Source organism: Diadema antillarum, unplaced genomic scaffold (genome assembly GCF_040938485.1).
Source record: "Diadema antillarum isolate AM-2024a unplaced genomic scaffold, OU_Dant_1.0 scf00000203, whole genome shotgun sequence".
NCBI lineage: Eukaryota > Metazoa > Echinodermata > Echinoidea > Diadematoida > Diadematidae > Diadema > Diadema antillarum.
Genome location: NW_027271092.1, coordinates 748,634 through 762,771, shown reverse-complemented (window position 1 = coordinate 762,771; position 14,138 = coordinate 748,634). Strand labels below are relative to the sequence as shown.

At 43.1% G+C, this 14,138-nt stretch overlaps 1 protein-coding gene across 1 annotated transcript; it reads left to right on the top strand.

Annotated features, from left to right (window-relative positions):
- Window positions 1-6,709: 6,709 nt before the first annotated feature.
- Window positions 6,710-12,388, top strand: LOC139723937 (uncharacterized). Its single transcript, XM_071635138.1, has one exon. The coding sequence runs from the start codon at window positions 6,710-6,712 to the stop codon at window positions 12,386-12,388; it is 5,679 nt and encodes a 1,892-aa protein (XP_071491239.1).
- The last annotated feature ends 1,750 nt before the right edge of the window (window positions 12,389-14,138 follow it).

Below are 14,138 nucleotides of genomic sequence, written 5' to 3'. Positions count from 1 at the left end.
TTGTGACTGTGAACTTTTATATTACAATTGAGTTTGGTGAAATCCATTCATCTGCCTTTGAAAAATCAAAGTCACAAGATATTTCCTGCATTTTTTTTTCATAATGAAGGGCTCCTGACCCTTGATTATTGACCTCATGACCCTTATCGACTCCAGGGAAACGTTTGATAAAATGTATTGTCAGATGCAAAGATTTCAGCTACTTATAACAGTTGTCACCAATGACAAGTTTTGTGGAACGCCCCCTGGATTTACATAGCCTTACCAAGTTTCATTCACAGATGATTGTTTTCAACTTGCGGCATGATACACAAGAAACGATATTGGATGGATAGACATCTAGAACATGAAAAAGGGGCTTTCAAAACCTATAGTATTGTGCATACCCTGACAGCTACCAGGTCTGGTGGTACACTATTTGATGATTGCTCCAAGTCTCATGAATCCACATCAGTTTTCCGCATGTGTTCTCCCAGCAATCTCAACAGCTTGACTGTGGTTTCTGAAGGCTTTCCTCTTGCTAGCTTGACAAGACCTTCCACCAAAAACTGGCCACTGCTCAAAAAAGCTTGGCATCGTTGCCTGGGAGAAGGAGTGAGAAGTACTGTTCAACCTGCAAGTGTAAGGACCATGAACATACATAATTATCAAGTGGCTACAAGTCCACAAACTGTCAAACTGGTGCGCAAGGTGTGATGCACTGGCTTAGGATTCAAAGTACTGAACATCCACATAACTGCACTAGTGTATTTACTGTATACAAGTGTACGAAACAGATTTATCTTGTGTGCATGAAAGATTTGATCAGAACTGCAGAAAACAAAGGGTTTTGTTCAGGTGGCTTCAGATTAATTCAGTCGGTGATTCTATTATATATACCTACTTGAGATATGCTCATAATTTCAAGTTCGTTTTAATTAGCCACGGGGGGGGGGGGGGGGGGGGGGGGGGGCAATAATATCCTGCTTCCAGGTATTCATCATCTTTATGCAGTGTACATTTATGCAAATATTATTTGAGGAGAAATGGAAAAATCAAATGCCATTTTGCAATTGATCTACTCTCATTTTCAAGGTTTTTTAGATAGATAATAAAAGGTCTTTTTGCAATTCTGTCATTTTCAAGATTCTCAAGTGCACTATTGCCAATATCATTAAGTGTGGCAATAACATAAGTATGGGGAAGAGGCATATTCCAGAAGGGATTTTTTTTTTCAAGAGATTATTTCAACAAATACTACCATCAAAGTAGACGTATATTCCCTCACCTGAATCATGAAAAAAGCGATGATACAGTACATGTATTCCATTTTGACTCATTTGTGAAATTTAGGATCAGTTCTCAGACAGAGAACAACTGCCAATTAGTAATATGGGCTGTGATTCTGTTTCTCGCTACCCTTGAACTCGCACCTTACGATTAGATCTAGAGTCTAGAGTCTTAACATGGACTCGGTGGAAATACCGGTTTTACATGCATGTGACGTCATCAACTTTATAAGAGCATATAAGTATTCTTATATAATGTAAATTTGTAAGCGGTTAGCAAACTCATAAATAGTAGTACTCATATTAGAAACTAGTTAGTAGATTCTAACGTAAGATCCACGCGTAAACACTAGCGTCCTATAATCTATATAGGCCCCTACGTTCCTACGTGTACACTGTAGCTACTGAAAACATCACGTACCGGTAACCTGTTGTGATAAACAAAAATCGGGTCGGGAGAACCCCCCACCCAGCCCCTTTAATCGGGTATTTACGCTCTTTTTAGAGCGATGTTTGCTACTAGTACCTAGTACTAATTCAAACCTAACAGTTTGGACCTAGAACAGTTACAGTAGGCCCTACAAAAAATAAAGTAGGCCTAGGGGCCTACCACCAGTATACCTACGAACATGTACAAACCTACGAACATGTACACACAAACATTGTTCGAACTTCGTCTTCGTGCACGTCAGTAGCGGGTAATGATTTGCGCGCTAACAAAGATCCGCACCAGAGCCTCAGAGGTAAGAAAACTACATCAATAACAATACAAAATGCCACGGAACCTTTTATATTCAAAATTTGATGATATTTTTAAAATGCAATTATTGGACAAAGGAACCCTCAGCGAAATTCGGACTCAATGCACCCCTGCAGCGCGTTGGTGTTATGGCCTATCATGTATGGCAAACACTATAGGCTACATGTACTTAGTATGCTGCGCTACATAGTATACTATAGTATTACGTGCGTGCAAAGACAAAGTTGTCTGTAATATGCGATGAAATCCGTGAAAATCATGCACATCGTTTATGATAGAAAATAACTGGTACAGGAAATAATTACCTTAAAAGATACTTATCCCCGCTGACAGACTTAGCAAAGTCACCATCATAGATTCAATGTCATTTTTAGCCCCAGACGACATCGAAAACCTGACTATCGCGATGACAGACGTTGACGACTCCGCGCCACAGCAACAAATTTCAGGCATTGGCATGTGTAACCAATGAGATCATCGGACTGCGAACACGTGACTTTCTCTGGTGGACAACTAACACCGATACGGTGTTATTAGTGAAAACCCCCTTTTCATGACAAAACTATAACACCACTTGGGTGTCATTTTAACACCGAGAATCTAACACCCAATGAATGAGAGAATGTTGGTGTTAAATTAACACCGAAGGGTGTCAAATTGTGTCAATTTAACACCAAATTTAACACCCACAGTTTGACACCCGGTTGGTGTTACACTTTTAACACCGCATTTTTTGCAGTGTAGCACCACAATTTGTTGGGGTTAGTCAATGTTACTAATCAACGGGATTCCTAGTCAAAGGATAGGTTTTGAATTAGAACAGTGTTTACCACATCCAGTCCTGTTCTCATTGAGTCCCACGCTACTGTTTGTATTTTTGCCTTCCCCTTATCAGAATAATGGCTCAGTGTCGTTATTGCGAAATGACAGTTCGAAACGTCCTTATCTTTTTGATATTGTATCTTTTATAGCATTCATTTTATTTGTCTATGCTCGACACAGAAGAGCCCCTCAGACCAGGGAGGTGGGAAGAGACCTTTGATATCCATTAATCTTAAGTAGGCCTTGTCACTATTATATCTGAAGGCATTAGTACGTGAGAGGCAATAATCACGGGCTGCGAATGTTTTTTGTTTTCTTTTGTTTTCTTTTGTTTTTCTTCTAAATACATTGTACTTATATGCGGAGCGTTTTAAGGGCCTGTCCTCCTGCTCCTGCGGTCCGTTTCATGAAAGTCTTATGTGAGACTTTTTGCTCATAATTAGGCACACTTTTGAGATACTTCATGAAATGGATTTGAAAGTCTTCCATAGCTATAATCAGCGACTTCGGCCATTCCGAGATTTATACAAAGATTTTTGTGTGATGACTTCATGAAACGGACCCCTGGGATGGGCACAGTAACACCAGGCGCGAGGAGAGGTGCAATATGCTATGGGGATAATTTAGGGGAGGAATCTTGATTTTAGTGGGGTTTTGTGGATCTTATAGCTTAAGCGAATGTATACCTCCTTTAACGGATCGACTCTTTTTGTGTGTGCGCGCTAAATGTGTGTCAAGTTTATCAATAGCTAAAAGTGTGGGCGGGGACTGCAAACCCCAGTTCCGTGGCACATGATGACCGCGATGCATTCTCTTCTCTGCGTGTAATTTCTCCTTTTGTGGGGTACAATGATTCCCCTGTTACTGGCTACTCCTCGTCTTGATTTTTATTCCTGAATGTGCATTCCTTCTCACAGACAAAGTGAAATTTCAATTTCTGCTCTATGAGTGAATTTTGACCGGTGCTTGTTTCATTTGCTATTTGATGTTTTCTTCTGTCACTTACACTAATAAAGGGAAAACAGCGACAAGCTATCAAGGTTGGGGTGCAATACAGCTTCCCACCCATCTTCGTACATTGCTTGCCAATTTGTAGATGTTTAATTCACAACTGAGAGAGGCGTAATGAAGCGTAAACACCGTGGTATCCGTAAATAGATACAGGGCACTAAAACCAAATTGAAATGACCACTGGAGGGGAAACTTAACTAGCCAAATCATCTACTAAAGATATGAAAACAGTTTGAGTGCATGGCGGCTTTGTCGTTGATAAAGAACTTACTATAAATAGCACATTATCACGCTATATGACCCGCCCTAAAATCGTCAACGAAAGCATGACGAGCAAATCAAGCGTTAAGGTGACTTACACTGGTAGCTGTCGGTAATGTTACACGTGGTGGCATTCTTGCCCTCCGTCGTAGCGTAGAGGGCGGACTGACAGCCGCATTTTTCCAGCAGCACCCTCTGGTAGCACTGCTGCAGACAGAATTGCGACGTGTAGTGCATGCCCTTGAATGGCCCGTAAGTCTGCTTGACGTGGTCTCCCAGGCACTTGCTGTATGGCCAGCCCTTTCGCCTGATCTCCACCTTGACGCACGAAAACGATCAAGTCTCTCTGTTATCATGCACGTGGTAAATTTCAAGACGCTGAATAATTAATCCTGTCCTTTGCTGTTGTTGAAAAAGCCCGAGGGTCGCTCTCCATAAGCCACCTGCTAGAACACCCGCGTTAGAACAACAACAACAGCAACAACAACAACAACAACAACAAAAGCGTCAAAACGGTCTATCAGGCACACAGGGATAAGGCACACCAAATATGCACATGGCGTCTTCAACGTTTTCCTCCAAAGGGAGTGTTTTTCTCTTTCTGTCGCTATTTTAGGGTCCTATTTCACACAATGGCTTTTCGACAGTCAGGAAATTTAAAACAATAGTATTTCGATCACTAGGCCTACTAACACAGTGTTGTGGACTTACATCTGTTTAACTAAATTCCTTATTATGTGCTGTTCGCGCTGAATTTGTTTGCAATTTCGGCTTCTCATACGTAGGCTAGTGTTAGCGCTTCAAATGTAGCAGTGATTGTGTGTTAAATGTATGCGCGCGCGCAATATATAGTAGTGTGATTTTCGGCCTTCCATAATGGGCTAGAAAGATGGCGCACGAACCGACGGTTTGCTCGTTCGTGACTCTAGCAAAAATGCAACAATTTTGTAAGATTATCTTACGATAATCACAGAATCCCGGATGGAAGTCTTGCATCTGATGGTTCTGCGTAAGTTTATGATTATTTCGTTGTTTACAATTCTTGATAAAAGAGAATTTAAATGCCTTTTGTGTGTCCGGATTTCATGGACGGTCTAGCGTAAGTAACGCTAGTGTAGGTTATGTACGGTGCATATTGATATAGCATAGGATTGACAGCTACGCACTGCGTATTGTACTTTGCGTGTAAAGACTTTTTGTAGTAATTGTAGCGTCGTAGATTCGCATTGGCTCTTTGTGTTATCACTTGGCCGTGAGCTGATATGATGTGTAGTCTGCAGAGCAGTATTCAGAACTCGGTTCATATGGTGGTAATACATTCAGAATTAATTCACAACTTTTGTAAAGATAGAGTTTGATTTATACAGTTGAGCAACTCGGTTTGTTGAGTAAGACTTCCAGGTGGAGATTCACAAATAGATATGAGGTTGGATTCAATATTAGTAATGATGAAGATTTGTGATAATTTTGCTGTGTGGACAGTTTCAGTCTAAATAATGCATTTAGAGGTCAGGATGAATAAAAGATTGTCTTTTGTGTTTTTGTGTTTCGACTTACGTGCTTTACGTATTCATTCATACTTATGTGGTTTGATGTATGGTAGCGTACAGACTGAAATATTGTCACATTTTTATGTGATATGAAGTGTACCACAGTACGTTATTAAGGCATCTTAAGCAGCTCTAGCTTAAGAGAAAGTATAATTTACCTTGCTTAAATGTACGAAGGCAAGCGTAGTGCCACACATGTAGGCATACAATGTGTGATGTAAGTTATTTTGCATTTTCCATACAATCCTTTGCAACTTACTGTATTATTTCACAGCTTGGGACAGGATCGCAATCGGAATGGGTCCAGAGGGGTTAAGCTTCTAGGCTTGGAAGATCACAAGTCTGTAAGTCTGGTATAGGGTCTTTACATGTATATTACAGCCTTTAAACAATATTTTTCTTGTTGATATTGCAACAGAAAATGGATATTGCAACAGTGTACAAGGTGTATAATTAACATTGCTATAGTGTAACAGTGGATGGATAATTACATTCCAAAGCTGCCATGTCATGATGTGTAGTGAATGCATGCATGGATATACAAAATGTGTATGTATAATGATGCAGTACAAGACAGTGTACTATTGTTTGTTCAGAAGAAGCAAACCTTTTTGTGTGTTAATGGAGAATTATATCCATATACATTCAATTTGTGATCCAGAGAAATGTATGTTTGATATATTCATACAGTGTATCATTCATTGTTTCATTTGCAGTTTTACCGTTCGTTCGTTCATCACATACATGCGCACACGCACTTGGGCTTGCGCATGCACAGCAAGAAGGATAATTCAATAAAGACAAGAGTGCAACGTTCGACTCGACTGTCTGCAATTTTATTCTTGTTGTACATTGTGTGTACGGCGGTTAGCTGACTGGATAGGATCTAGTTTTACCTAGAAATCCGAGGCCAGCATAGTAAAAAGACTTATTCTTCGGGCCGAGTAACGAGACTTTATCTTCAGGCCGAGTAGAGGACTTAGTCGTCAGGCAGAGTGAAGAGATTTCACATCGCTTACCGTACGCAAGGATTCATCATGTCGACGAAAACGGAACCACGACTACAAAGACCGGAGTCACCGGAAATGCCGTCGCTGTCCACACAGGGTGACAGACGTGAGACGGGGAGCGTGTCTTCGAGACCGTCTAATGCAAGTAGACATTCTTCAGTGGCCTCTGAGGCTTTATTAGCTCGTGCAAAGGCAGAGGCAAGTAGAGTAAGATTAGAATTTGCTCGAAAGGAAGCGAATCTTACGCAGCAAAGGGCTGCTCAGGAAGCAGATCTTGCAAAACAAAGGGCTGCACAGGAAGCAGATCTTGCAAAACAAAGGGCTGCTCAGGAAGCAGATCTTGCAAAGCAAAGGGCTGCTCAGGATGCAGAACGTGTAGTGTTAGAGGCAGAAAGAGATGCTGCTGTAGCAGCAGTGCAGGTTTCTGTCCTCGAAGCAGGCTTAAACGAATGCGAAGAGTCTGTAAAAGGTGTTGAATTGAATCTTATGCAAAAAGATGTCAATGAACGTGTGGAGGATTATTTGTCCTCACTTGATGTAGATGGTAAGATTCCAGTTGATGGAAATCTCATCAACCAGGGGAGTGCAATTCCCTCCCCTAAGTTTGTGAAAGAAAATCAGGGGAGTCAAGTACAAACAAAACTTGGTGTACCTCCTGAAGATGGTGTGTATTCATCCCAGTATGTTGGGATGTCAAAGTGTGACAATGAAACAAAGAGTGTTAATCGTAGGGAAGGCATTGCTATCCCACCTAACTTAGACACTGTAAACGTAGTTTCTGACATAAGTAATGTATTGCTTAAGAAGGAATTAGTGTCAAGTGGCTTGGTTAAATTCAATGACCGTGCATTCAGTTACAGATCCTGGAAAGCTACGCTCGGACGCGTTATCACAGAGCTCCAGCTGACACAATCCCAAGAGATGGGTTTGATCATGAAGTGGTTGGGTAAGGAATCTTCCCAACTGGTCTCTGCCATTCATGACATTCATGTTGACCGACCGAATGTTGGTGTGAGTAGAATGTGGGACCTCCTTGACAGGAAGTATGGCTCCCCAGAGGCTGTAGAACACGATCTTCAACAGAGGATTGAAGATTTCCCTAGACTTACACATAGGGAGAACGAAAAATTAGAGCAGTTTGGTCATTTGCTCCTGGAGATCGAGTATGCTAAAGAGAATGGGGATTTCCCAGGATTGCTGCATCTGGATTCTGCCAGAGGGTTGCAGGCCTTAGTGCAGAAGTTGCCCTACAATCTCCAGGAGAAGTGGGTAATGGAGGGATCCCGGTACAAGGAAAGGTACCGGGTGACTTTCCCTCCTTTCAAGGTGTTCAGCGAGTTTGTTCGCTATCACGCGAAGATTCGCAATGATCCCAGCTTCATGTTGCCTCGTGACATGAAGCATCAGGAGGTTGCGAAGAAAACGGTCAGTGTCAGGGCTACTGACGTGAAGGAGGTTCGTCCTTCGGCTTCAAAGGAGTTTTGTCCTATCCACAAGAAGCCACATTCGATCGTTGAGTGCAAGGTATTCCTTGCAAAAACGGTACCTGAGAGGAAGAATCTTCTCAAGCAGTACCAGCTGTGTTTCAGGTGCTGCCTCTCGGGACATGCAGCCCGGGAGTGCAAGGCAAGGGTGAAATGCGAATCATGTGGAAGTCAACGCCACTTAACGATTCTTCATTGGGAGAATAGTAACGAACCTGCGAAGAGTACGCAGAAACCTGAAGACCCTCCCAAAGATAATCCTCGAACCAACATCACAAGTGCATGCTCTAAGATGAAGGGTTCTAAATGCATAGGAGGGAAATCCTGTGCAAAGATTGTACCAGTACTTGTGAGGTCAAAGAGGGATAAGAGTATTGTGGTCAAGACATATGCAGTCATAGATGACCAAAGCAATAAGACCATAGCCACATCTAAACTCCTAGATAAGTTCGATGTTGCCTATGACGAGATTAGCTACACTCTACGCACATGCAGTGGAGAGGTGTCTGCCCACGGCAGATGTGCTGACGATTTTGTGGTGGAAGACATCCACGGCACTGTCTGTTTGGAGTTGCCAACAGTCACAGAGTGTTCATACATTCCGGATTTTAAGGATGAAATTCCTACTCCGGAGATAGTCCAGGCATATGATCATTTGAGGAGCGTTGAGATCCCACCAGTTGATCACAATTGCTCAGCAACTCTGTTGATAGGCAGGGATGTGGTTGAAGCGCACCATGTGCTAGACCAAAAGATTGGGCCATCTGACTCACCATTTGCACAGAAGTTATGCCTTGGCTGGGTTATCATTGGTGATGTGTGCCTTCGAGGGGTCCACCGGAGTGCTGGACAGACAGTGAGGATTTCTCCCTTGCGCACTCAGATTCTTTCTACGGGCCGGCCCACATGTCTTGAACCCTGTCCGAACGAGTTCAGGTTGAAACACCTCTTTGACAATGAAGATGACAGTATCAGTCTGTCAATCGAGGAACAACAGTTTGTCCGTTTGATGGTAGAGAAGGGAGGCCTGAAAAATGGCAAGTGGACAGCTCCACTACCCTTCAAAGAGCGAAGGGATCGCCTTCCCAACAATCGTTCACAAGCTTTGAAAAGAGCTCAGATCCTCCAGACGAATATGGTGAGGGATCCAATCAAGAGGGAACACATGTTGACGTTTATGGAAGGGGTCATTTCCCAAGGCCACGCAGAGGTGGCACCACCTCTTGATGCACATGAAGAGTGCTGGTACCTACCACTGTTTGGGGTGTATCATCCCAAGAAGAAGGACAAAATCAGAGGAGTCTTCGATTCCTCGGCCGAGTTCATGGGACACTCCCTGAACAAGGTTTTGTTGAAAGGTCCTGATCTGACCAATGACTTGGTTGGAGTGCTGTTGAGGTTTCGGAAAGGACCTGTTGCAGTCTGCGGAGACATTGAGTCAATGTTCTTCTGTTTTTCAGTAGCTGAAGAGCACAGGAATTTCCTCCGATTCTTCTGGCACGAAGACAACGACTTTGCCAAGCCTCTTATCGAGTACCGTATGCTCAAGCATGTGTTTGGCAATTCCCCTTCTCCAGCCGTAGCGAACTATGGTTTAAGGGACCTGGCCAGAGATGCTGAGCCAGACGTTAGGGATTTCATCCACGACAATTTCTACGTTGATGATGGACTCACCTCATGTGAGGATGCAGAAACAGCCGTTTCACTCATGAAGAAGACACGGGCCATGCTGCAGGAGAAAGCTAGCATTCATTTGCACAAGATCGCATCAAACTCCCAGACAGTACTTGATGCGTTTGATCCAGAAGAGGTTCAGAAAGACATCAGGAACCTCACATTGAGCGATGGTACCCCAACTCAAAGGAGCTTGGGTGTTCAATGGAATTTGACTGATGACACTTTCAGGTTCCAAATCGAGTTGGTGACAAAGCCCTACACAAAGAGAGGAGTTTTGTCCATGATAAATGGAGTGTTTGATCCATTGGGTTTCCTTGCCCCGGTTATGATTCAGGCAAGAGTCCTGTTCAGAGAAATGATAACTCACAAGGTAGAGTGGGATGTTGTGCTCCCTGAGGTGTACAGGCCTATCTGGGAGTCTTGGACCTCAGGATTGTCAGAGTTGGAGTCACTATCGATTCCTCGCAACTACCTTACCTGTCCTGAGAAAGGGATCTTGCATGTCTATTGTGATGCTTCTGAGGTAGCAGTCGCTGCTGTTGCGTACCTGATAGATGGGGATGCTGAAAACTCCAGTGCAAGTTTTGTCTTTGGAAAGTCCAAACTGGCTCCAAAGTCGGGTCACACCATACCAAGACTGGAGCTTTGTGCTGCGGTCTTGGCCACGGAAGTTGCCAGTGTTGTGTGTAGAGAGTTGAACATTCAAGCCGCAACAGTAGTTTTCTTTACGGACAGTAGGATTGTTCTTGGGTACCTGAACAACACGACCAGAAGATTTCATACCTATGTGGCGAACCGGGTTCACAAGGTTCTCAGTTTCTCCCAACCTTCACAATGGAGGTATGTGCCTACGGCCAACAATCCTGCAGACTGTGGCACACGCCCGGCTTCAGCTCGGTCATTGAAAGGCTCATCATGGCTCACAGGTCCTCAGAAGATAGCTACTCAGGAAGTAGTGAATCCAGTGTCAGAATTTCCACTTGTAGATCCTGACCTAGATGAAGAGATAAAGGAAGAAGTGAACATCCAGGTCACCAAAACCAGTGTGGAACTGCAAGGACTTGTTCCAAGGTTTGAAAAGTTCTCAACTTGGAAAAGCCTAGTCAGAGCGTTCCGTCTGCTCATACACATTGCTCACTCATTTAGCTCCAGGAGTGGCAATGGTTGCCATGGCTGGCACACATGTAGCAACACAGATGTTGAATCTGTACGTCATGCAGAGATGATGATCGTGAAGGAAGTACAGAAGCAGATCTTCCATGAGGAATATGAATGTCTCAGAGAGGGAGTACCTCTACCTTCTAACTCCTCACTACGGGACTTAGCGCCCATTCTGAACCAAGATGGTTTGATTTGCGTTGGTGGGAGGTTGAGGAAGTCCTCACTTCCTGTGGTAGTGAAGCACCCGGTATTAATCCCCGGCAAGAGTCACATTGCCAAGCTCCTTGTGATGCACTATCACAATAACGGGCACCCTGGCAGACAGTTGACAGAAGGTTCTCTGCGTGATGCTGGGTTTTGGATTATCGGGGGCAAGAGAGTCATATCTGCCGTTATCCACCATTGTGTGATCTGCCGCAAGCTCAGAGGGAAGACTGTGCTCCAACGCATGGCTGACCTCCCTCAAGAGCGTGTGAAGATCGGACCTCCCTTTTCCCAGGTTGGTGTAGATTGCTTCGGTCCATGGGAAGTAGTCACCAGGAAGACCAGAGGAGGTGCTGCGAAAAGCAAGAGATGGGGAATGATATTCTCCTGCTTGACCTCCAGAGCTCTTCATATCGAAGTTCTTGAGGAATTGAGCACTTCGTCATGTATCAATGCACTGCGGCGATTCATGGCTGTGCGAGGCAAAGTGGAAACCTTTTGGTCCGATAGAGGATCAAATTTTGTGGGAGTCTTGAACGACAAGGTGTTTCGCACCTTTCTTGAGAGGAACAACACAGAGTGGAAGCTAAATCCACCCCATGCCCCACACATGGGAGGAGCCTGGGAAAGAATGGTAGGACTATTCAAGAGAATTCTCAATGGCATTCTGCTCGAGACTAGAGAGAAAAGTTTCACCCATGAGACTTTGGTCACATTCATGATGGAAGCTATGGCCATCGTGAATGCTAGACCTCTTGTTCCACTGAGTTCTGATCCAGAGGACACATCTTTCCTCTCACCTTCGGTGCTCTTGACTCAGAAACATGGGAGCATTGAAGAGGTGCTTGTCGAGGATTGCAAGCGTAACATGTACACTGCTCAGTGGAAACGCGTCCAAATCCTGGCCGACAGGTTTTGGAAACAATGGAGACTCCGCTACTTGCAAAGCCTTCAGCAGAGGCGCAAATGGACAAGTACGGAGAGGAATGTCATGAAGGGTGACATAGTCCTGTTGAGAGACAGGGAGGTCAAACGAAACCAGTGGCCTCTTGGGATCGTTGAGAGTGTTGGTTCTGGAGATGATGGTTTAGTCCGTCAAGTTCAAGTCCGTCTGCCTGCAACTGGAAAAACCTATTGTAGGCCAATCCAGGAGTTAATTTTGTTGCTTGAGGCGGAGTAAACGCCTGTTCATGGTCAGTTCGAAGGCCACTTGTTGACAATTGTTCAGTTTTGGAGTTTACATTTCGCATGTGATTTGTACCATAAGTTATGTGTATTTGTATTCAATCAATAGGGGATGTGTTGTGGACATCCTAAGTAACATTTTAAGTTCTGGAATTTTAACGTCCATCGGACGTTGGGGGGAGTGTGCTGTTCGCGCTGAATTTGTTTGCAATTTCGGCTTCTCATACGTAGGCTAGTGTTAGCGCTTCAAATGTAGCAGTGATTGTGTGTTAAATGTATGCGCGCGCGCAATATATAGTAGTGTGATTTTCGGCCTTCCATAATGGGCTAGAAAGATGGCGCACGAACCGACGGTTTGCTCGTTCGTGACTCTAGCAAAAATGCAACAATTTTGTAAGATTATCTTACGATAATCACAGAATCCCGGATGGAAGTCTTGCATCTGATGGTTCTGCGTAAGTTTATGATTATTTCGTTGTTTACAATTCTTGATAAAAGAGAATTTAAATGCCTTTTGTGTGTCCGGATTTCATGGACGGTCTAGCGTAAGTAACGCTAGTGTAGGTTATGTACGGTGCATATTGATATAGCATAGGATTGACAGCTACGCACTGCGTATTGTACTTTGCGTGTAAAGACTTTTTGTAGTAATTGTAGCGTCGTAGATTCGCATTGGCTCTTTGTGTTATCACTTGGCCGTGAGCTGATATGATGTGTAGTCTGCAGAGCAGTATTCAGAACTCGGTTCATATGGTGGTAATACATTCAGAATTAATTCACAACTTTTGTAAAGATAGAGTTTGATTTATACAGTTGAGCAACTCGGTTTGTTGAGTAAGACTTCCAGGTGGAGATTCACAAATAGATATGAGGTTGGATTCAATATTAGTAATGATGAAGATTTGTGATAATTTTGCTGTGTGGACAGTTTCAGTCTAAATAATGCATTTAGAGGTCAGGATGAATAAAAGATTGTCTTTTGTGTTTTTGTGTTTCGACTTACGTGCTTTACGTATTCATTCATACTTATGTGGTTTGATGTATGGTAGCGTACAGACTGAAATATTGTCACATTTTTATGTGATATGAAGTGTACCACAGTACGTTATTAAGGCATCTTAAGCAGCTCTAGCTTAAGAGAAAGTATAATTTACCTTGCTTAAATGTACGAAGGCAAGCGTAGTGCCACACATGTAGGCATACAATGTGTGATGTAAGTTATTTTGCATTTTCCATACAATCCTTTGCAACTTACTGTATTATTTCACAGCTTGGGACAGGATCGCAATCGGAATGGGTCCAGAGGGGTTAAGCTTCTAGGCTTGGAAGATCACAAGTCTGTAAGTCTGGTATAGGGTCTTTACATGTATATTACAGCCTTTAAACAATATTTTTCTTGTTGATATTGCAACAGAAAATGGATATTGCAACAGTGTACAAGGTGTATAATTAACATTGCTATAGTGTAACAGTGGATGGATAATTACATTCCAAAGCTGCCATGTCATGATGTGTAGTGAATGCATGCATGGATATACAAAATGTGTATGTATAATGATGCAGTACAAGACAGTGTACTATTGTTTGTTCAGAAGAAGCAAACCTTTTTGTGTGTTAATGGAGAATTATATCCATATACATTCAATTTGTGATCCAGAGAAATGTATGTTTGATATATTCATACAGTGTATCATTCATTGTTTCATTTGCAGTTTTACCGTTCGTTCGTTCATCACATACATGCG